At 35.4% G+C, this 24178-nt stretch overlaps 1 protein-coding gene across 3 annotated transcripts in view; it reads right to left on the bottom strand.

Annotated features, from left to right (window-relative positions):
• MAMDC2 (MAM domain containing 2) overlaps nucleotides 1-17432 on the bottom strand; it is a 208874-nt gene extending 191442 nt beyond the window's left edge. The window contains exons 1-2 of one of the 3 annotated variants that reach the window (XM_051962057.1): nucleotides 16920-17432; nucleotides 16420-16533 (exon numbers count right to left, since the gene is read on the bottom strand). In XM_051962057.1, the coding sequence (XP_051818017.1) occupies nucleotides 16420-16533; nucleotides 16920-16953 (148 nt within the window). In that variant the 5' untranslated portion in view covers nucleotides 16954-17432. The remainder of the gene's footprint in view (nucleotides 1-16419; nucleotides 16534-16919) is intronic. The other 2 variants (XM_051962048.1, XM_051962042.1) reach the window with 2 other exon arrangements.
• Nucleotides 17433-24178: the final 6746 nt, after the last annotated feature.

Here is a 24178-nt window from a genome sequence, read left to right as displayed (position 1 = left end):
CATATCCATACAGTTATTTTGCTACACAAGAAGAATCAGACTTTGAAATAATGTACAATTAACCTGTGAAGGAAATCAAAAATGCAAATGGACAAAAACAGAGGGATTGGAAGTGCTATGTAGTGGTTCACACTCATTTCCCAGAGTTCTTTTGCTGGGTGTAGCTGGTTCTATTCACTACTGAACAAATGGAACTGATTTGGTTCATCTCATTGTTGAAGAGAGCCACGTCCCTCAGAATTGATTATCATATAGTATTGTTGTTGAAGTATATAATGATCTCCTGGTCCTGCTCATTTCACTCAGCATCAATTCATGTAAGTCTCTCCAGGCCTTTCTGAAATCATCCTGCTGGTCATTTCTTATATATATTCCATATATTATTATTCCATAACATTCATATACCACAATTTATTCAGCCATTCTCCAATTGATGGGCTCAGTTTCCAGTTTCAACACTACAAAGAGGGCTGCCACAAACATTCTTGCACATACAGGTCACTTTCCCTTCTGTATGATCTCTTTGTGATATAAACTCAGTAGTAACACCAGCACAGTTTCTTAATTGAGAATCTAATGTCCTTTCCCCTAACCTAATCCTCCTTGACTCTCTGCAGCCTATACTGTTGATCATGTTGTTCTTCTTAAGGTTTTTCTTTCTGGGTTTTCATGACACTGCTTTCTCCTGGTTCATCTTTTCATCCACAGTACACCTGCTAACCACGGGTATTGTCTAAGACTGTCTTAAAACTTTTCCCCCCACTTTCATACAGTTTTACTTGGTGAATTCATCAATTATCGTGGTTTCATTTATCACCTCTATCTACCTATCACCGCTGTCTTGGAGAAGGAAATGGCAAACCAGTCTAGTATCTTTGCTAGGAAAATCACAAATGAGGACATGAAGAGTTGGACATGACTGAAAACTACTGAGCCAACAACAAAAATACTGTTGTTTCTCAGTATTTTTTTTGCTTAGCACTAACCTCTCTCTCAATCTCCAGTCTCATTTCTAAAAACAATAACAAAATTCATTCAGAAGGACAAAAGTCAAGAATATCAAAGGAACTAATGAAAAAAATTGTAAAAGAAGGCGGTTTAGGAGCACCAGATTTTTATCAAAACTATGTGGCTCTGGCTAAGAAATAGAAAGGTAGATAAGTGAAACAGAGTAAACAATTTAGAACAGCAAATAAACATAGCAATCTTTTATTTGACAATTGTAAAGACTTAAATTTTAGGGATAAAAATTCATTATTTGATAAAATTGTTGGGAAAACTGGAAAACTATTTGGCAAAAATTAAACAAGGACCAATATCTTATACCATTTATCAAGATAAGATCAAAATGGATACATAATTACAAGAAAATTTGAAGAACATGGAATATATTACCTTTTTGATATCTTGAACTGGATGTCTTGTAGACATCTTAAATTTACCATGTATAAAACTCATGATCCTCTCCTATACTGAACCTTCGTCTTTTCTTAACCCCTCTATTATTCTCAAGGATGCCACCAATTTCCTAGTCATGTAGGTTTGATACACACACACACACACACACACACACACACACACACCTACTTTCTCTGATACTAAAACCACCCTGGTACAGCTCTTCCTTACCTAATGATTGTACTATTGCAATAGAATATTGATAACTCTCCTTGACTCAATTATCTCTTCATTCCAGTCTATTGTCTGCTCAATGTCAAATGACAGCTAAAGCATATGTTTAATCATATTATTTCCCTATTTAATAAACTCCAATGGCTCCCTATTATTTCCAGAATCAAACATAAAATCTTCTGTTTCATTTTCAAAATCCTTTGTAATGGGGCCCTTTCCTATCTTTCCTATCTTACATTTTCCTTTCCTCCAAATACTCTTCAATCCAATGACATGAGCCTCCTTGTTGGTCCACCACATGATACCCCATGACTCCCAATTCCAAGCATTTTTTCTTAGCTGTCTCATATACCTTGAATGCTTCTCTGCATGCCTTTAAATTGTAGCTAAAGACATGGCTTTTTCAAAAAACTATTTTCAGTCTTAAATCTTAATGTCTTTTCTCGAAGATTACCTCCCCTCCCCAAATTACGCCCCATTAAACTGTGAGTTCCTTGAGAGTTTTTTGCCTTTCTTTTTATTCTCACCATTAGTATGGTGTCTGGCACACAGCAGATGCAAAGATAAATGCTAGTTACTAATGCTAGGCTCAGTGCTCTTTCATTTCTTTTTCTTGGAGGCAATTGGGTTAAGTGACTTGTCCAATGTCACATAGCTAGTAAAGTAGACATCCAGTAGAAGCTGGATTTGAACTCAGCTCCTCCTGACTCCAGGGCCAGTGCTCTATCCATTGTATCATCTAACTGTTCCATTAATGCTCTTTCAGTACAGCACATTTTCTCTCTACCATTATATTTTTTATTCATTTATTGATCCTACTTTTTAGTTAGGATACAGGACTAATCAAAAGACCTTCCAAGGTTTTATAGTATCAGGGATACAGTTTAGTGTTTCAGGTTTCTTAGAATCTAGGCAATTAGCTTTTTCTCTTTGTCAAAATGAGGCAGCCATAATCTATTGCCAAAAACATTAACTGGGGATAAGGACACCAGGACTCAACTCTACCAGTATTCTTTTTTGTTTTGTTTTCCACCATTAAAAAGTTGAGATTAGGAACTGTAAGGTTCTGGTTGGTTTTCTGGAGGTCTTTGGACCAACCTTCATTTGAGCAGAGTAATCACTAGGAGAATAACCAGGGATAAAGTCCAAATTCTTTATTGTCTCCTTTAGAGTCTTGTCTCCTTGCCTGGGGCCTGGGTTAGCTTTCTGGAGGTCCTCTGGAATGTGTGGGGGAGGCAGGAGGACCACCATGACAGTTTCTGTCTTGAAGTCTCCTGGGAGCTTGTGCTCCAGCCTCCAATCCTCTGTCTTCTCCGAGTCTGTTCTAGTTCTAGTTCTAGTTCTAGTCATGGTGTTGGGAGATGGAATAAATGTCTGAATCCAAGGGCTTGTGCTCCAGCGTCCAGCTACCACAAAGATGGGAGATGGAATGAATGTCTGTGTCTGAATTTGTCCCAGCTTATATACTCTACTATAATTATATCATCGTAGATGTGAATCTTGTAGAATAGGTGTCAATCTTGTAGAACTATAGTAAGTACTAAGTACATGTATTGAACTAGAGAACTATTAATCACCATGCTAAATTAGATAACCATTGTCTTATCAATTCCACTGAGTTAATACCTTTCTCCAGAATTCTGGCCCTTGTATTCCAATTGTTTCTCCTTCCTCCCCCTTTCCTTAGTAAACCAATATAGGTTAAATATGTACAATTCTTCTAAAGATATTTTTCACATTTATCATGCTGCACAAGAAAAATCAGATCAAAAGGGAAAAATTGAGAAACAAACAAATAAAAAAAACAAGTAACCCAACAACAACAACAACAATAACAAAGGTGAAAACACTATCTTTGATCAGTATTTCTCTGAATGTGGATTGCATTTTCCATTACAAGTTTATTGGAAATTGTTGCCAAGTCCATCACAGTTGATCATCATATAATCTTGTTATTATACGTACAAAATTCTCTTGATACTGCACATTTCACTTAGCATTAGTTCATGTAAGTCTTTCTAGACTTTTCTGAAATCAGCCTGATCATCACTTCTTATAGAACAATAACATTCCATTACATTCATATACTGTAACTTATTTAGCCATTTCCCAATTGAGGGGCATCAGTTCAGTTTCTAGGAACTATTTTTCTTTTCACTAGTATTGGTATTTGCAAGGTTTAGCTCATAATTTAAAATGTTCTATCTACTAACCTTTAATTATCTTGTAACCTTGGGCAAGTTGCCTAACTTTTTGAGAGAGTCAGTTTTATTTTCTGTAGATCAAGAGACAGCATAATACCAGAATGTGAGTCAAAGGACCTCTGCTTACATCCCCTATTCTACTTTTCAATTGCTTCTGTAACTTCAGGATAGTTCCATCCTCCCAGGTACTCTATTTGATTACCTATAAAATAATGGCCTTCCAGATCCCCCTGAAGTCTCTACTAGCCCTAACATTCTATAAAAAGTTTCTTAGGACAAGTAACATTGTGAATGGAAAGGTACTTTAAATCTAGTATGTCCTTTCTGGGTCACTATCATCAGTTGACCTTGAGAAATTATCTTTTTTGAAATAAGTGGTGAAAAAGAGGAAAACAAATTTTTTACTTTGAAATTTCTGGATCTTCTTTAGTTTTTCATGTAGATTTATTATTAATATTTGGCAAAGCTTCATTTAGGAAGGTAAGTAAACTTGCTTTATGACAAAAGGACACCAAAAATTTATATGAATAATTTTTTAAATGGCAGGAATGTCTTCCTTCAAGTATTTTGTGGCAGGCTCATTTTTTGGGGTCATTTTAGTTGCCATTAGTTGGACTTCTGAAATAATGAAATTCCATGTGACATCTCACAGAATGCAGAAATATTTAATGGTCACCAAGCTGTCCATATCAGGTGTTACATATAGAAACTCTCTTTTTTCTTTTCTAAAAGGTATTCAAGATCACAATCAATATAGTCAAGAGGAGTATTAAAGTCTTACTCAAAAATGATAGAACCAGATATTAGGTTAGTGAACCTGAATAGTGAAACCTTTGACTGGAGATTAAAAAACAACAACAAATAATAATAATAATTTGGTTTTCTATTGAAAATTCACTTTTATTTTCCTGTAGCACTCCTTTTACTATATATATGTATGTGTGTGTGTGTGTGTATGTGTGTGTGTGTGTGTGGTGTGTGTGTGTGTGTGTGTGTAACCAGAACAGCCATGCAAATTAGTCATGACATAGAAGTCCAACATCTAAAGCAAATCATGCCTGGGGCCCATATGGTATATCTTTAGACTGCTAATATTTACTTCTAACAGTGGTATTATCATCTCTGATATCACTGAGCTGATTCTGTGTAGTATTTAATATATAGTATCTATTGTAAATGTTTAATATTTTTTATGAAGAAAGTTCTGTAAAAGCAGAAAATAATAAACCATAGGACCACAGAGAATCTTTTTTCTCATTTTGAAGCTAAGCTAAAAGACACCTGGGAAGAAATCATCCCTGCAGCCTTTTTCCCTTTGATTTGAGGATAAGTTCAAAAGGGCTTCTTCTGTTGCTTCTTTCTTTTCTAAGGTAATACTAGCTTATTTATGGAAGCAGAAAAAAAAAACTTTCAAAATTGTGTCATGAGATTCATCCTTGTTCTCCATTCTAAGATTTTTTTCTTTGATTTATGTGATTATTGGGGCAACCAAGTACACTGAGCCTGGAGTCAGGAGGAGCTGAGTTCAAATTTGACTTCAGACACTAAGTGTGTGACCCTAGACAAGTCACTTAACCTTGGCTGCCTCCAAAACAGAAAAAAAAGACTGATATGATCAGATGATGCATTGGAGAGAGGGCTATATTTGAAGTCAGATGATCTTGCCTCAAATCTTTCCTCTTATTTAAGCAAGTTACTGAATTTTCCAGGATCTTGTTTTCCTCATACAAAAAAAGTAAGTAAATCAGAATAGATGTTCTTTGAGAACTCTTCTAGTTTTATGTTTATGTTCCTATGAATAGATGACCTTGTTTCAAACCCCTACTTAGTTACTTACTACATCTGTAATCTTAGATAAGATATATAACTTCTCTGAGCTTTAGTTTCTTCATTTGTAAAATGACAAGATTGGGTAGATATTCTCTGAGGTTGTTTCCAGCTCCAAATCTATGATCACATGAAGAGGACATACTTTCAGAAACAATAGTGCTGGATTTATCTTGCTCTTCCTTTCTGTATAAGATAGGAAGGTACAGAGTGAATGGTGCCTCAAAAAGAATATCTCCAATTTGTTTGTCTCTTTATTTATTTTAAAGGAAAGCATATAAATATAAGGGATCAATAGTAGCTTTAAAAAACACACTTTAGTAGGAGGTTCTGGACTAGATATTCTTAATCATAAATGCTGGAGAACAAAGAAGGTAACTGCCCAGGTAGGCTAAGTTGTATTAAAAATTGTCTTCATTTTAAATCTGCCCCCAAATAACACTGATTTTGACATGGAAGCAAAAATCTCTCAAATAAGGAATGGAAATTTCTCTCCAGCATCTAGCTCCATTATATAATCACCTAGAAATTGATAGAAGACACAACTCTATTAGGGTAGCTTGCCTGCACAAGACACATTTTCCCATATACTTACTAAATATCACATAACAGAGATAGGTGAACCTAGAAGTTGGGAATATTCCCTGAAGTTTCCAAACTATTTTTAGGTTAAGTTGCGACCTCCTCCCAATGTGGCTCTCGAAAGTGAATATGGAGCTAAAGGGCAGGGCAGCTCTATTGTGAAAATGATTTCTAGGAGTAAATTTTAACCTTAACCATGGACACAATAATGAAATGACGTTCCCTAAATCCAGCCATTTACTTTATCAGTGCCCTTCACTATAATCATCAGGAATATGAGAGTATGTGCTAGGGAGTAAATGAGATGGAGAAGAAAATGACAAACTACTCCAGTATCTTTGTTGAAAAAACTCCAAATGAAGTCACAAAGGGTTGGATATGACTGAAATGACTGAACAACAGTCTATAAAAACCTATAAGAACCAAATGAGATGTTTGTGAAATACTTTAAAGTATTATTCAAATAACACCTACTTTCACAAAGCCAGTATCAATAGGAGCAGCAGCTTTGAAGCTTACACTAGGGTTTTTTTAGGGATAAATCTGTCAATAATTATTTCAAAGCATAAAATCATCTTATGGGAAAAAAAACTGGTCCAAAGTCCTAGTATTTAGGTGGCTTGTTATTTGTACTTGTTCTCAAAGAGGACCATGACATCAAGCAGGTGATGCCATAACATGAAAAAGTTGGATTTAAGTGAAGGTGAAGGAGGAATGGACAAGGTCACCTGCCTCACTTTCCCCTCCAGAGCCATCTGGGTCCTGTGGCCAGATGTGGATCAGGAGGACTGGCAATGCAGTGGGAGGCTTTGGCCTTTTTTGCTGAGTCAATTGGGGTTAAGTGACTTGCCCAGGGTCACACAGCTAGGCAGTGTCAGGACTGGTGGTCTATCCACTGCATCATCTAGCTGCCTCAAGGCCAAGGCCTTTTCTTGTCCATCAAGTCATTTTCTTCTCCATCTCATTTACTCCCTAGCACATACTCTCATATTCCTGATGATTATAGTGAAGGGCACTGATAAAGTAAATGGCTGGATTTAGGGAACGTCATTTCATTATTGTGTCCATGGTTAAGGTTAAAATTTACTCCTAGAAATCATTTTCACAATAGAGCTGCCCTGCCCTTTAGCTCCATATTCACTTTCGAGAGCCACATTGGGAGGAGGTCGCAACTTAACCTAAAAATAGTTTGGAAACTTCAGGGAATATTCCCAACTTTAAGCTAAGATCTTCAACAGGTCTCAGTTTGACTTGAGGTCACAACCATTCAGTGGCCTAAGGCTAGGTACCAATTGAGGCAAAGAATCTCTTTTTCCACCTCATCCCCCTCCAAAAATAAAACAAAACAAATCTAACTAACTAACTAACTAAATGAATGAATGAATCTGGGAGGGGAAGACCCTCAGGATTTCTGGCCAAAGCAAAAATGACTGCTATTTACATTTAATTTGAATCAATCAGGATCTATTGACCAAAACAGGGCTTGGCCTAAGACAATTAGATTGGTTTTGGTTTAAGACTTGGTCCTTAAGAAAGAAATCTAGCAAGTAAACCCCAAGATATCTTGGGAGAGTTCAGAGGTGCAAAAGAGAGAAAAAATGCTTTTAGGAAGAAAGGAAGGAATGTTTTGTGTTTGTTATAAATGTCAATCTTAATAGAACTTATTTAATAGTTTGAAGACATACAATCTAAGAGGGCCCAGAATCCACATCTTTTTCTAAAGGAAGTAGGAAACATAAGAATTTTTTAAGATCCTGGAAATCTCCAATAGGATTTAATTTTTGAGCTGTGGCAATTTTGCCCTCACTCCTAATTCCAATACTAAATTCTAATGACAAGTTGGAGGCAGCTAAATGGCTCCTCTGATAGGTGGACCTGAAAACAGGAAGATCTGAATTTAAATGAGACCTCAGATACTTCTTAGATGTGTGACCCAGGGAAAGTTCCACTGAAGAAGGAAGTCTAATGGAGAAAGAAATGGCAAATCCCTCCAGTATCTTTGCCAAGAAAATCCCATGGACAACATTGACATGCTATGGTACACACAGACTGAACAAGAAGAAGTAGTTAATTACAGAGTGTAAATTGTGGAGTATCAGAGAAATTCTTCACCCCAAAACATCTCCTGAAGAAAGGAAGAATTGGAAGATAAGGCAATATACAATTAGTGCCAGAAGAAAGGTGCAAACTAAATGCTACAGGAAGAAATGCAGAGAACTGAGGAATTACAATAAGGTGAGGAAATAGGAGAGAACTTCAAAGAGACAAAAAAAAAAAAAAAAAAAAACAAAACACCATAGTGAATATTCTAGGGAACAAGAGAGGTAGAGCAGTTTGATTGAAGTACAGAATTTATAAGGAAGAATAGTAAGAAATAAAAAAAAAAAAAAAGGTAACAAAAACACTTTAAAAGGATTCTTAACTAATTGTTCTCTAATATAGTGAGAAGACTCATGAACTGAGAACCTAGAAATCCAAATTCTAGTCCTTGCCTAACTTTTGACTAGCTGGGTAAGAGATCCAGGATGCAGGTAAGTGAGCTGGAATGGAATAACAAATAATATGGGTGTGAAGAGGCATGATTCTAGGGGATAAGGAGATAAAGTAGCAGGTATCAAGAAAAGAAACTAGGAAAATCAAGGCACAAGCCAAAGGGTTTGGATCTTTCCAAGAAATATAGTTCATAGGCTTAAGACAATACTAAACAAGAATGAAGCCAATGTTGAACCAATTACATTCTGAGGCAAGTGTTATGGGCCAGAATTCTGAACTTCTTACAAGGTACTAAGTGGAATTGATGAGACAATGGTTATCTAAGTTTAGCATGGTTCAATATGATTGATTTAATCTTACAATAAATAATGGTTTCCTGGTGATAAAATGGTTGGTTTATACTCAGTGTGGAGCATATAAGCAGGGACCGAGAGCCACAGAGGACAATCGAACTAGAAGCTCTCAGAGCCAGGGAGACAGAAATTCATTTCACCTTCAGTCAGGCTCTTAGTGGCTGGCCTGGCCTCCTGCACTTCCCCCACTGAGACCAAGGCCGGTCTGAAAGGCTCTCCCAAAAGCTACCCAGCTCCAGGAAGGAGATAATAAAGGATTTGGACTTTAAGACCTGGCTGATCTTGTGGTGATTATTGAACTGAAAAGTTCACTTAGGAGCAGCTCCTAGAGATCCCAAGGAAAACTCAACAAAAGAGAACATTACAGGCAAGGATTCTTTAAATGAGGAGATTTTGAGATTTTCATTGTATTGTGGATCCTTTTGGTTGTCTGGTGAAGTCTATAGACTTCTAAGAATAATATTTTTAAATGCATAAAATAAAATGAATAGGATTACAAAAGAAACCAATTATGCTGAGATAAAATACTAAAACAAAAGTTTTGTAAGTCTATAGATACCAGATTAAGAACTTTTGTTTTAGATGTTTCTGGCTCCAGGCCAAGTAACTGGTCTCAGAGTTCAGAGATTTGAATGACCTGAGCTTATATGAATCATGGAGAATTAAGGTGGATTGGGTAGAAGGTGGAAGATAGAACAAGTAGATATATATAGGGATAGAATTAAATAAGGTTATGAGAAACTAAACAATTCCTGTTAGAAGACAAAAATCCATACAAGGAAGGGACCATGATGGAAGATGTGACTAAAATATTAGAATTCCACAAGTCACCTGCACAAATCAGTTTCTTTTTTTTACAGCTTTTTGTAATTTGTATGTTTCCTTAAAGTTTTGTCTAAACCCCCATAGTTTTGCTAATAATTTCTAATTCCTGGAGATGCTAGGAAGATTGGGAGGAGTTTTGGGGGATAGCAGAAGACCATTGTTGCAAATTAAATTTCAGATGGCAACCTGGTTCCAGAAAAGGGAGTGGGCTTTCAAGATATGGATACAGCAGAGAAAGAGGAAAACCTTCTCCAATCCCGTTTACCTGTAGATAAATACCCTAGGGCAAATCACCATTGCCTCACCCTAGTAACAACTCTATAGTCGTGTGTGTGCGTGTGCGTGTGTGTAGCTTTAAGGTTTATCTTTTTTTATAACCACCTTGTAAAACAGGCTATATAAGGGGCTATGTTCTGGAAACTGATAGTCTTCCTATCACTCTGTATTGATCAAGGCCCTTTTCTGGTTTCTGCAGTACCTAATTCACTAGGCTTTCTATCAGAGCACAAGTGAAGAAAGTAGTGAATTTTGAAGCAGAGGAATTGAGTTCAAATATGAGCTTTGTTGCCTGCCATAGGTATGAACATGGAGAATTCATTTAATCTTGATGGATTTCAGTTTCTTTATCTGTAAAATGAAAGGATTGGATTAAAGGATCTTCTAAGGCTTCTTGCCACTCTAAATGTATGATCCTATAGTTTTAAAGTTAAGTAAACTGAGGATCTGTAAGGTTAGGTGACTTGCTCACATAGTCTGTTAAGAATTCTCTCATTTCTATTCTTGCTCCGTGGCAAGATGTGCCCAGGTCATATATAATCCTTATGGTTACTTCTGTAATCCTCCCTTGAATTTCTGTCTACATAATCTGATATAGAAATAAGTATTTCATAGGCCAAAAAAGTATTATTTTGTGCTACTGGCAGCCTAAATGCTGAATGGGATAACATGATATGGGTGTAAGGAAGCATGATCCTAAGGGATAAGGATATAAGATACCAGGGATCAGGAAAATAAACTAGGAAAACCAAGGCACAAACTTCATTTATTTATTTATTTTTGCACAGGGGCCTTAAGATTTTTTTTTTTTAATAGATCTATGTTACAGGTAAGATCATGTCATAAATGAGGTTTCTGTAGTAACTAAAGCCCTTTGAAGAGGGTCCAAGTTAACCCCAAGCTAGTTGTATTTCTGTGCTGTGGTTGGGGAAGAGGAAAGGGGGAGGGGGCTGCTAGAATCATGCCATGGCAAAGCATTAGTAATAGCAGTGGCAATGGAACAATATGCTATGTGGTATGCAGAAAAAACTTGGCTGGATTCCTCAAGACAACTGCCTCTCTGAAATATACACACCAGGGAAGCTATAGATTTCAGTTAGACACTGACTTTTAAACACTGTGACAGTTAAGATCCTGAGATACTCATAAGGACAAAATAAATGGTAGCTTCAACTCCATGCCAAGAGCAAAAACAGGTCACAAATAGTCATTATCTATTGGAATGGCAATTGTTCAAAGTAATTTCCAAGTTCCTGGGAGTCTAGAAAATTGGGTACTGCAGAAACCTGGAAAGGGCTCTGAACCTTAGGGAATGCAGAATGACAATCAGGCCCAGAATGAGGGCCCTTAGGGTATATATTGTGGAGCCAAGTTTCTAGCTATTGCTCAATTTAAAGCAAACACTGTCAGGATTTATCCTTGTTAATAATAGTTGGTAAGTGAAACTCTGATGTCCAAGACAGAGAAACATCTTAGAAAGAAAATACACCTAGGAGAAGAAAGGAAAAAGAGATGTCCCATAATCCCATTTGTGTATTTATTTGCAAGGTGCTTTTAGCATATTTTGCATTTTTTACTTCTTTTTTATACTATATTCAATAGCATGCGTTCCCCTGCTATATTCCCCCTGCTTTGGGTCAGACAAGCCACAATAAGAAGCTTTGCTGATGAGCAAACTATTTCTTGTATTAAGCTATTTCTCAAAACCTGACTCCTTATGCACTAAAAACCTTTTAATCACTGTGACTATTTTAACTTTCCTTGACTCTCTTGCCTTGACATCTTGCCCTTTCTTGATATAATTCAAAGTTCCAAATTCTAATTGTGAAGCTCTAACTATGCCCATTTTGTCTTTAATAAAAGATATGATGGGAAATACCTTATATCAAACATGGTCAAGCATAGTCTATGATTATAAATAGAGCCGAAAGCAATGCTGAACATCTGCTAAATCCCTGGAATTATAAACTTCAGGCTTGCCCTATTGCATTTAGGAGCCTTAAAACCTGGAAGCTAACTGGTGCTTTTTAAAAAGCAAAGTACCAGAGTCCTTTCTTGTTGAGCTTGTGACTCCATTTGGGCTTTTCTTGGCAAAGATACTGGAAAGATTTGCTATTTCCAGCTCATTTTACAGATGAGGAAACGGAGACAAATAGAAGTAAGTGACTTGCCCAGGGTAACATAGCTAATAAGTGTCTTAAGGCCAGATTTAAAATCAGAAATAGGAGTCTTCCTGATTCCAAGCCCAGTGCTCTATTCACTGTACCACTTAGTTTTCTTAGCCCTGTCCTTAAGACTTTCTAAATTCCAGAAGCATTTTTTGAATTCATGAATAAATAAGAATTTTTGTGGTTAAAAGGGTACTAGACTCTAGAGTCAATTGAATGGTATAGTGAAAAGAGCCATTGGTTCTAGAATCTGAAGACATGAGTTCAAATTCTATCTCTGTCCATACTTAGCCTCCCTTAGCTTCTGTTTTTTAATCTGTAAAAAGACCAGATGACTTCTCAGGTGCCTTCCAGCTTCCATTAGACTATAACCCGGGTTCAAGTTTCAGTTATGACAACTTACTTCTGGATCACCCTGACTTTAGTTTCCCTATTGAAAAAGTAAGGATAACTTTATTTATCAGGATGTTGAGAAGAAAGTTCTTTGCAAAATATCAAAGCATTAAATAAATAAGGGTTCATATATTAATAAGGAAAATAAGATTTTAAAGTTGACCAAATGGTACTATGTTTCCCCCTCTCCATACACACACTTCAAACTCTCAAGTGAATTCAAAATAGTAGCAAATATAACTCCCTACACATACCTATGATGTCAAATACATCTCAAAGGGTCCAAGCAAAAAAATATGTCCCAGCTGGGACATACTGTGAAAGAGATAAAATTTATTTTGTGTATCCTTCTGCTTTTTATGAATGCATTCCTTTCCCCTGGTGTGTGTGGGGTGGGGGTGGGGTGCTTTCCTCTCTCACTCCCCACGTGTTCTTTGTTTCCCTTGACCTTCCCCCGTCTCTACTGCTGTATCTCACTTGTGTATCTTTCTCTTGTGAAACTGACTTATGAAGATTGATTCATTCCTATTAGAAATTAAACTGATACATGGTATTATGCTTAATATGCCTCCCAAAGGAAGGAATATTTTAACGGGGTTTCTGGAATTAGAAATTCTTAGCCCAAAAGAATGAATGCAATTTCAGGCTATAGGAGGTATTTTGGGATGGGCTCATCTCCCCTTCCTCCTCTTAAAATATCATATTAAGTAACTATACCCTTTTCTAATTCTTTCAGCTGTGCTTTTGTAGTAACATCCTCTTTGACACCTGTAGAATGGTATTTCACACACTCTTACCTAAGCTGTCTCCTGGAGCAGCAAACACATCTACCTAATTTTCTTACTTGAGTAAACATCTCTATCCAAATTTTAAACCTTTTTGAAAACTTGATTTATAACGGCATAACTTCCATAGCTGTAGCCCTGGCAGAGAGCAAGTAAAATGAATAACTTCCCAACCAAGCTAGCTCCTCCTTCTCACACAGCCACCCTCAAAAAGTCAGAAAGCAGTGACTGTAAGTCGTTAGAAGAGAACAGTCTTTCCATTATAGTATTAAACTATGCTAAACTTCTATATATGCACCTTGATGCCTACCCTTAAAGTACTCCCCTACTTTGCAACTGCCACTCTTACTGTTCCAGTGCCAGCTCAGCAGAAGATTTCCTGTAAGCCTTGGAAAGGAAGTAGGATTTCCAAAAGTCATAGCTTATTGAAATGTTGTGGTGATCCCATAAAGTTTGTAAGTTGTAAATTGAATCAGAGGCTAACTGTAGAGCTATATTACCATCCCTATCGAAGTGCTGGGTATTTCTTTTCTATCTTTGACTAGGAGATATTTTATTTTTAATTTAATTAATTTTCTTTAATTTGTATTGATCTCTTTTGTTATTACACCTCTTCCAGTCTCTTCCCTCCTCTAGCCACTGAATGATCCCTTTTAATAAAGAATAAGAAAGAAAGAGGGAAAAAATGTAATGCAGTGAAACTAATCAGCACATCAGTCAGTTCTGGCAGTATATGAAATGTGCCACAAACATAGTCCCCCACCTCTGCATAGAAAGGAAGAAGGTACATTTTTATGGAGATGATTTTTGAGACAAAGTTTTCTTTCTTCTTTATTAAAACTGCCAACTTGTGTAGAGAGAGCACAACTATTATCTAGATGTCAAATCTAAAATGATAATATTATATCATCAATCTAGAACTAAAAGGGACTTTAAATAGTCTCTCTCAATTCTTTTATGGGAGAGGAAATTGAAACCGGAGAGATAGTGATTTGGATAGCTAGGAATTCAAGTCTTTCTACCACATATTGAACTAGCCAAAATTACAGTTGGGACAAATTCAACAGAGTATTTGGGATGGGGATAAAGTTGAAAGAACAATTCTACTTTGTGTGTTGTCACACCGGAGGAGAGCTCATCCTATAGAAAATAACAAAAGGAAATATTGGTTTTGTTGTCAGAATACCTGGATGTAAATTCAGGCTGTGTCATTTTGGGCAAGTTGCTAAATTTCCTTGGGTTTCAGTTTTCTCATTTGTAAAATATAGATAATAATACAGTTATGAAATCATGTAAATAAAGCAATTTGAAATCTTAGGACTATATAAATCTCAATAATTGTTATTAATGATATTGTTAAATGGCCTCTCAAGTCTCTTCAAAGTCCACAACTATGGTTCTATGATTCCTAGAGAATCCCATGGACTAACTGTCCCCTATGTTTCTAGATGATGGAGATGAGGTAAAAGAAACAGCAGTTAAACACATGATCACCATGGATAGGATTACCACATACCATTGTCCTAGGACAAAGCCATGTTGAACCTGTTCTGGTATGGTTCTTTCTGCTTCAAATTTAGTGCTGTTACCAGGACAGGTAATTTCCACACTCATTTTCTCAGTGTTTACTAGTCATAATATTAGGGGAGATATACAAGATACAATAGGGTTAAATATACTTCAAAGTCAAACATCTAGTTAAGAGTCAATGAGTCAGCTTTGACCACTAATTTTTAGTGCCCATTGATCTAATCCTTTGATAACCACAGGAATAGAAAAGACCATCAAAACCATCTTATTTTCTCAGCTAATCAGGTATATTATTCAGTTATCAACTCAGGAATGCTAGCCTGGATTTTCAATCTGTTGTTTTGTGTATTCAACATTCTCCAATAAAATTACATTCTGATAAGGTTTGGATCTGGGAACAAACGCGTAAGGACATAAGTTAATTTTTCCTATGTTGCATTTCTACCTTAAAAAGGCCAAAGAAGTGAGGAAGAAAGAAAAGAAAAGAAAGAAGAAAAGGAGGGAAAGGAAAGGAAGTAGTTCCATGCCAAACTAAAGAGTACCTTATTTTACAACCAAGAAAAAATGAGCTAACCCCCACCTTTGGATATGTATTAGGGAGCAAAATATCAATTGACATTTATCACACATAGGATCACAGTATTAGACCTGGGAGAACCCTTAGAAGCTTCTAGTTCAATTCCCTTATTTTGGAGACCCAGAGCTTTAAGTAATTTGCTAAAGATCACAGAGTTATTAGTATATCAAGTAGGGAATTTGAACTTGGGGTCTCTTCTTCCAAATCTAGTTCCTTTTCCACTGTAGAAAATAAAGCTCAAGGAAGCTGTGACTAGCCCAAAATGTCACAGCTACTTAGAAATGGAATGGGATCAGAGTTCATCTAGATCCTTTTAGTTCATCTCACTTTTCACTATCCCATGCTACCTCAATCTAGGACTGTGCATGGCAACAGACTTTTAAAAAGCCATCCTTTAACAGCTTCCTCTAGTTTTAAAGATGAAGAAATTCAGACTCAGAATTTAGTAATTTGCTTAAGGTTACACAACAAGTAGGCTAGTTAAGATTTGAACTCATCTTCCAACTGTCAGTCCAGCCCTCTTTACAGTATAAATATAGCATGACTTTGGGATTGCTCATATCTTTTAAACTTTTTTTTTTTTTTTTTTTTTTACGGAGACAGAAAGTAAACTGATGATTACATCTTTTTATTGTCTGATTTCTGCTCTTAATGCCATGTTTAAGCAATCAGATACCTTGGATTTCTTCTCTGTGAATAAGAAATTAACATCTAACATTAGATTAAAAAGCCCATCTGAAAAAGTCAAAATCAGAAAGGCAAGTCCATCCTTACCTTCCTCATTTAAAATCCATGGCAAAAATGTAAATATTGAGTCAAAGCCACAGGTGCTTTCTTCAAAGGCACAAGAGCCAGCAGGAAGCTCCACAGCTCTGGCAAACTGCAGCACTGCCGGTACAAAGAAAGTTTCAATATATGTTCCCTGGGCCAAACTTTAAGCAGAGGTGATCACATGCAAGCCGGGGTAGGTGGAGGGAAAACTTGGGGGAGAGAGGGCTGCATTGGTGTTTTGAGAATACCCTTCCCCACTGTCTGCCCTCTCCACCCCACCCCCAATATTGGCCAAGTCGGAAACAAGAGAGCAAATTGCAAGAGCAGTCCAGGGCATCGCGCGCTCCGTTGCCAGCCCAGAAGAGCCTGGCTCTCTCTCCAGGGAGAGAATGAGCTTTCTGTAGCGCACTCCCATAGGCAAGCTTCCCAGTACGGTGGGCAGCATAGATAGCCTCCAGTAGGGCAAAGCTTACAGTGCTCTTACTGCTAGTCCTGACCCTTACCTTGCATTGCCAGGAAGACACCGCACAGGAGCATAGTCGCCCTTCAGGGAGGAATTGGAAAGATGCAGCTCTCAGACTTTAAGATGACAGCTCACTGCAACGCGATGACTTAAGAGTTAGAAGCAGGAGAGGGAGGGCTGGGAACCAGAGGTAGCGGCACAGTGGGGAGTGGGCGGGGAACGCCACTGCGTGTATATAAATTGTCGCCTGGAGAGACAGTAAAGTGAATTTCTAGATGAGCCCAACTTGGGATCTCAGCTCTGTGTATCCCCTCGTGAAGCTGGAGATTACTGAAGGAGCGTCACGAGCGGCGAAGGCTGCAACAGCAGCTACAGAACTGGAGTCCAGAATGGAGTTCACTCTGCTGCACAGCTGGTCCTCAGCAGAACTAGGGAGGGAGGAGACAGCTGTACGTTTGCGGGCCAAACCCAGGCCTGACTAAGGAAACATTGGAAGAGGAGAAAGAGCAGGTCAGGATGTAGGCCCTTGGCTCTGGTATTTGACTCTAAATGAATGATCCAGGAGACATTATTACAAAGAGATCCAATACTGACTTGAGCGGAGCTGAGTATGATAATTCCCCGCCCTTCTGGTGGAACCAGATTATTTCTGGGGACGTTTGTGTGAACTTGACCGCATCTGGCTTACCGAATCATCTAGGTTTATCCCTTATTTCTAACTTCTCCCCAGAATAGAACAGGGTTGGAATGTGTTCAGGACATATCCTTGGGTGTTTTGGATACTGATAATGCAATAATAAACTTTACATAAAAGTGCTTGTATGACTACCAACATTCCAGTTATATTCTTTGTATCCAGAAGGATCTTGTGTTCAGCATCTCTCAACCCTCACAGAGCTAAAAATCTGTAACTTAGCTAAGGAGATAATCATTTCTGCAAGCAGATGAGACTTTTTTTTTTTTTTTTTTTTGCTAAATTTGCTCTTCTTTTGGTGTGTGTAGTAGACAAGATTTTTTTCCCTTTATAGGCATCCAAAAATGTCTTTTTCGATACTTTGACAAAATTTTTTACCTTTCTAAATTATTTCCCCCAGCTCCAAAGTAAAAAAAAAAAAACAACAAAATAAAACCCACCCCTACAAAAAAAACAAAACAACCCCCCCACACACACACACTTCAGAAGTATAGATGAAGAAAAAGGAACTAATTCAGTTTATGATGTCTGCTCCTTGACCTTAATAGAAGTATCTGAGATAAAAATCTTAGGAGAAAGAAAGCAAGGTTTACTGTTTAAAATTTAAAAGTATTAATTACTCATATAGTGTTTTAAAGTTTAGTAAGGTCATTCTTCACATTATTAGGTAGTCCTAGTATTCTAACTTTCATGCCCTCATAAGTTCATGATCTCCTCAGTGAGACTATTCTCCATTTTTGCAAATCCCATCACATCTATACCTGCCCATCCTGCAGAACTCTTGTCCATGTTCTTCCATAAGTTCCATACTCCAAAGTGCTGAAGGCCTTCCTCAAATTCCATTAAAATTTCATGAATAACTGAAAAAAACTATAAAAATTTTTTGTTTTAAAAAATCATTTATTATAATCAAATGAATTTATGGCAAGGAAACAATATAATTAAGTATATGAAGAAAACATTCAGAACCACATGATTATTTCCACGCCTGCAAATAAGGTATTTTACAATGTATAATACTCATTTATGCTAAAATACAAAGTAAAGGCATCTGTTAATGGGTTTTGACCTTTTTTTTTTCTGTTGGGGGAACCTTTGGCAATCTGGTGAAGCCTATAGAACCTTATAAAGGGGACAGCTAGTTGAAGTCTATAGAACCTTAGAAAGGAGGCAGCTAGTATATAGAGTATCAGTCCTGAAGTTAGGGAGACTTGAGTTCAAGTCAAGCCTCAGCTACTTGATACTTGTAGTGGCTGTGTGACCTTGGACAAGTCACTTAACAGAATTAAGTTGCAAAAATAAAGAGCCTATGAAAGACATGCTTTCTCAAAACAATCTTTTTTTAATATATAAAACAAAATATAAAGGATTATAAAGGAAACTATACTGAAATAAAGATGTAATATTTTCTCATTCAAGTTCTTGGACCACCCTAAAATAACCCACAGATCTCTTAGGGATGTCTATGGACCCCCAGGTATCCATATTTTTTACTATGGTATTTTTTAAAGTACCTATCAAAACCAAATATAAGCTTCATAAGCAATTTTTCCCAGTAAATACAAAAATGAAAGATGTCCTCTTTCTCTGCTATTATTTGATAAAATTCTAAAAATAATAGCAACAATAAGACAAGAGAAAGAAATCAAAAAAGAAACAAAATAATTGCAGTTTGATGATAACATGATAGTTTGCTTAGAAAATACTAGAAAATCAGCAAAGATACTAATTGAGACATTAATAGTGCCAGCAAAATTGTAAGATATAAAATAAACCCACAAAAATCCACAAAATTTCTTAGTAATGACAAAATCCACAAAACAATTATGAAAAGAGGACTCCCATTCAAAATAACTATCAAATGCATAAAATAATTAGAAGTCCATCTACCAAAATACACCTATTACTTAATGTTTTCTGAAGACATTTTTTTGTGTGTTTTCTGATTTAATTAAAATGTTTTCTGAAGACATTTAAAAAAAACTTAAATTGGAGGAATATTCAGTACTTATGGCTAGGATTGTGGCATAACAAAAATGACAATATTACCAAAGTTAATTTTAAATATAAAAATATATTTATTTAATATAAATATTAAAAATACATAATATGTATTGTATTTATATAATTTAAAATTATATATAATAAATTTGTATATTTATAATATAAAATATTATATGTAAATATTTGTATATATATTTATATATAAAATAAATCTGGCAGGTTTATTTCTGCCAGACTGCTTCCCAGTTTCCTCATCATTTCTTAATAAAGAGGGAGTTTTTTCCCAAGTAATGGAAAACTTTCCCAAATTTTGATTTTTCTTTTATCTCTTCTGTTCCATTGATCAACTTCTCTACTTTTAAATCAATACAAAATTATTTTGATTTATTGTATAGCTTGAGATCTAATAATCACATTCCCTTTTTATTACTATTCCTTTTTTCATTATTTTCCCTCCTAGGCTAGATCTTCTTTTCCTCCAAATGAATTTTATTACTGTTGTATAGAGAGTTTTATAAAATATTCTTTTGGTAGATTAATATTACATTAAAATGTAAATTAACTTTGGTAATATTGTCATTTTTATTATATTAGCACAACCTAGCCATAAATACTGAATATTCCTCCAATTTAAGTTTTTTTAAAATGTCTTTAGAAAACATTTTAAATAAAACTATATAAGTACTGGTGTATTTTGGTAAATTGACTTCCAATTATTATATGTATTTGATAGTTATTTTGAATGGGAGCCCTCTTTTCATAATTGTTTCTTAGATTTTGTCATTATTTAGAAATTTTGTGGATTTTTGTGGGTTTATTTTATACCTTACAATTTTACTGACACTATTAATGTCTCAATTAGTATTTTTTGCTGCTTCTTAACTGAACAGGAGATAGAAGTAGCTATAGAAGATTTTAATTACAGTTGAAAAGTTTCTGCACAAATGAAAAATTAATATACCTAGGATAAGAAGAGAAGCTGTTAGTCTTGATGAGAGATAACTAGGGCCTGAACTAGGGCAGGTGACTGTATGAGTACAGAGAAGGGAACGAATATGAGATGCTATGAAGGTAGAATCAGCAAGATTTGACAACTAATTAGATATAAGGGGAAAGAGAGAACAGCATTTGAAGTTTGTAAACTGGGGTGACTAGAAAGATGGTAGTGTCTTCTGCCAAAATAAATGACCAGATAGATAGAATTTATTACCTTTCTTAATGGTCTTAACTTTTTAATCTATTATAAACTTATTCTAAATCATAATATGAAATCAAAAGCCCTTTATTTTTTTAAATTGAATTTTATTCTATTTTTAGTTCCAAATTCTTTTTCTTTTTTCTCTTCCTCCCTGACATACTAAGAAAAGGGGGAAAAAATCCTTTACAAATATCTATAATCATACAAAAGAAATCCCCACATTAGCTATGTAAAAAAAGAAGGAAGGAAGAAAGAAAGCAGGAAAGAAGGAAGGAAAAAAGAAAGAAAGAAAGCAGAAAGAAAGGAAGAAAGAAAGAAAGAAAGAAAGCAGAAAGAAAGGAAGCAAGGAAAGAAAACATGTCACCAATTATCTGTCTGGAGATAGAAAGTATGTTTCATCATGTTTTATTTATTTAATTTTTTTTTGTAGTTGTGGTTGGTCATTGTGTTGGAGAGAATTATTGGCTTTCAAAATTCACTTTAAAGTCCTTTCAAGTAATTTCCTCCTAACTTTTGGATCTGCTTAGTATCTGTACTTTGATGGCATAACTGTTTATTAGGCAAAATGATCTTTCAGGCTAGATAATAGTTCATATAAGAAAATAGAAAAATTAGTGGACCAAAAATTCATTATGAGTTAGTGTGCTATAACAGGCAATGACTATGCAATTTTATGATACATTAATAGAATCAGTATGTAAAACTGTGGGATTGATAATCTTGCTTTATTTTATCATTGTGTTAGATCTTCTCTTTGTTGAAGAAATCCACTTCCATCAGAATACATCCTCATAGAATATTGTTGTTGAAGTATATAATGATCTCCTGTTTCTGCTCATTTCACCCAGCATCAGTTCATGTAAGTCTCTCCAAGCCTCTGCTGGTCATTTCTTATAGAACAATAGTATTCTATAACATTCATATACCACAATTTACCTAATCATTCTCTGATTGATGGGCATCCATTCATTTTCCAGTTTCTAGCCACTACAAACAGGGCTGCCACACACATACAGGTCCCTTTCCTTTCTTTAGTATCTCTTTGGGATTTAAGCCCAGTAGTAGCATTGCTGGATCAAAGGGTATGCACAGTTTGATAACTTTTTGGGCCTAATTTAGATTTCTCTGCAGAAAGGTTGGATTCATTCACAACTCCACCAACAATGCATCAGTGTCCCAGTTTTCCCACATCCCCTCCAACATTCATCCTTATTTTTTCCTGTCATCTTAGCCAATCTGACAGGTGTAGAGTGGTATCTCAGAGTTGTCTTAATTTGCATTTCTCTGATCAATAGTGATTTGGAACACTTTTTCATATGATTGGAAATAGTTTCAATTTCATCATCTGAAAATTGTCTATTCATATCATTTGACCATTTATCAATTGGAGAATGGCTTGATTTCTTATAAATTAGAGTCAATTCTCTATATAGTTTGGAAATGAGGCCTTTATCAGAACCTTTAACTGTGAAAATATTTTCCTGGTTTGTTGCTTCCCTTCTAATCTTGTTTGCATTAATTTTGTTTGTACAAAGGCTTTTTAATTTGATATAATCAAGATTTTCTATTTTGTGATCAATAATGATCTCTAGTTCATCTTTGGTCACAAACTCCTTCCTCCTCCACAAGTCTCAGAGGTAAACTATCCTATGTTCCTCTAATTTATTTATAATCTACTTCTTTATACCTAAATCATGGACCCATTTTGATCTTATCTTGGCATACGGTGTTAAGTGTGGGTCCATGTCTAATTTAGACCATACTAATTTTCACTTTTCCTAGCAGTTTTTGTCAGATAATGAATTCTTATCCCAAAACTTGGGGTCTTAGGGTTTGTCAAACTCTAGATTGCTATAGTTATTGTCTATTTTGTTTTGTGAACCTAACTTATCAACTAATCTATTTTGTTGATCCACTGATCAACTAATCTATTTCTTAGCCAATACCAAATGATTTTGGTGACTGCTACTTTATAATATAGTTTTTGTTGATCCATTGATCAACCAATCTATTTCTTAGCCAATACCAAATGATTTTGGTGACTGTTACTTTATAATATAGTTTTAGATCAGGTACAGCTAGGCCACCTTCATTTGATTTTTTTTCATTAATTCTCTTGAGATTCTCTACCTTTTGTTCTTCCATATGGATTTTGTTGTTATTTTTTCCAGATCATTAAAATAGTTTCTTGGGAGTCTGATTGGTATAGCACTAAATAAATAGATTAGTTTAGGGAGTATTGTCATCTTTATTATATTCATTTGGCTTATCCAAGACCACTTAATATTTTTCCAATTATTTAAATCTGACTTTATTTGTGTGGAAAGTATTTTGTAATTTTGCTCATATAATTCCAGACTTTCCTTTGGTAGATAGATTCCCAAATATCTTATGTTATCGATGGTTATTTTGAATGGAATTTCTCTTTGTATCTCTTTCTGTTGGATTTTGTTGGTGTTGTATAAAAATGCTGATGATTTATGTGGATTTATTTTGTATTTTGCAACTTTGCTAAAGTTATGAATTATTTCTAATAGCTTTTTAGTAGAATCTCTGGAGTTCTCTAAGTATACCATCATATCATCTGCAAAGAGTGATAGTTTGATTTCCTCATTGCCTACTCTAATTGCTTTAATCTTTTTCTTGACTCTTATTGCCAAGGCTAGCGTTTCTAATACAATATTGAATAATAATGTTGATAGTGAGCAACCTTGTTTCACTCCTGATCTTACTGGGAAAGGTTCCAGTTTTTCCCCATTGCATTTGATGCTTACTGACGGTTTTAAATATATGCTCCTGACTATTTTAAGGAAAAGTCCATTTATTCCTATCCTCTCAAGTGTTTTTATTAGGAATGGATGTTGTATTTTATCAAATGCTTTTTCTGCATCTATTGAGATGATCATATGGTTTTATTTAATTTGGTTATTAATATAGTCAATTATGCTAATAGTTTTCCTAATATTGAACCAGCCTTGCATTCCTGGTATAAATCCTACTTGGTCATAGTGTATTATCCTGGAGATGATTTTCTGTAATCTTTTTGCTAATATTTTATTTCAGATTTTAGCATCAATATTTATTAGGGAGATTGGTCTATAATTTTCTTTCTCTGTTTTCAACCTACCTGGTTTAGATATCAGTACTATGTCTGTGTCATAAAAGGAGTTTGGTAGGACTCCTTCAATCCCTATTTTTTCAAATAGTTTATATAACATTGGAGTTAATTGTTCTTTAAATGTTTGATAGAATTCACATGTAAATCCATCCGGTCCTGGGGATTTTTTCTTAGGGAGTTGGTTAATAGCTTGTTTTATTTCTTGTTTTAAAATGGGACTATTTAGTCTATTTACTTTTTCATCTGTTAATCTGGGCAAGCTATATTTTTGAAGGTATTCTTCCA

Source organism: Antechinus flavipes, chromosome 1, assembly GCF_016432865.1.
Source record: "Antechinus flavipes isolate AdamAnt ecotype Samford, QLD, Australia chromosome 1, AdamAnt_v2, whole genome shotgun sequence".
NCBI classification, from domain to species: Eukaryota; Metazoa; Chordata; class Mammalia; order Dasyuromorphia; family Dasyuridae; genus Antechinus; species Antechinus flavipes.
Note: the sequence above shows the minus strand (reverse complement) of the source record. Positions and strands in the feature narration are given on the sequence as shown.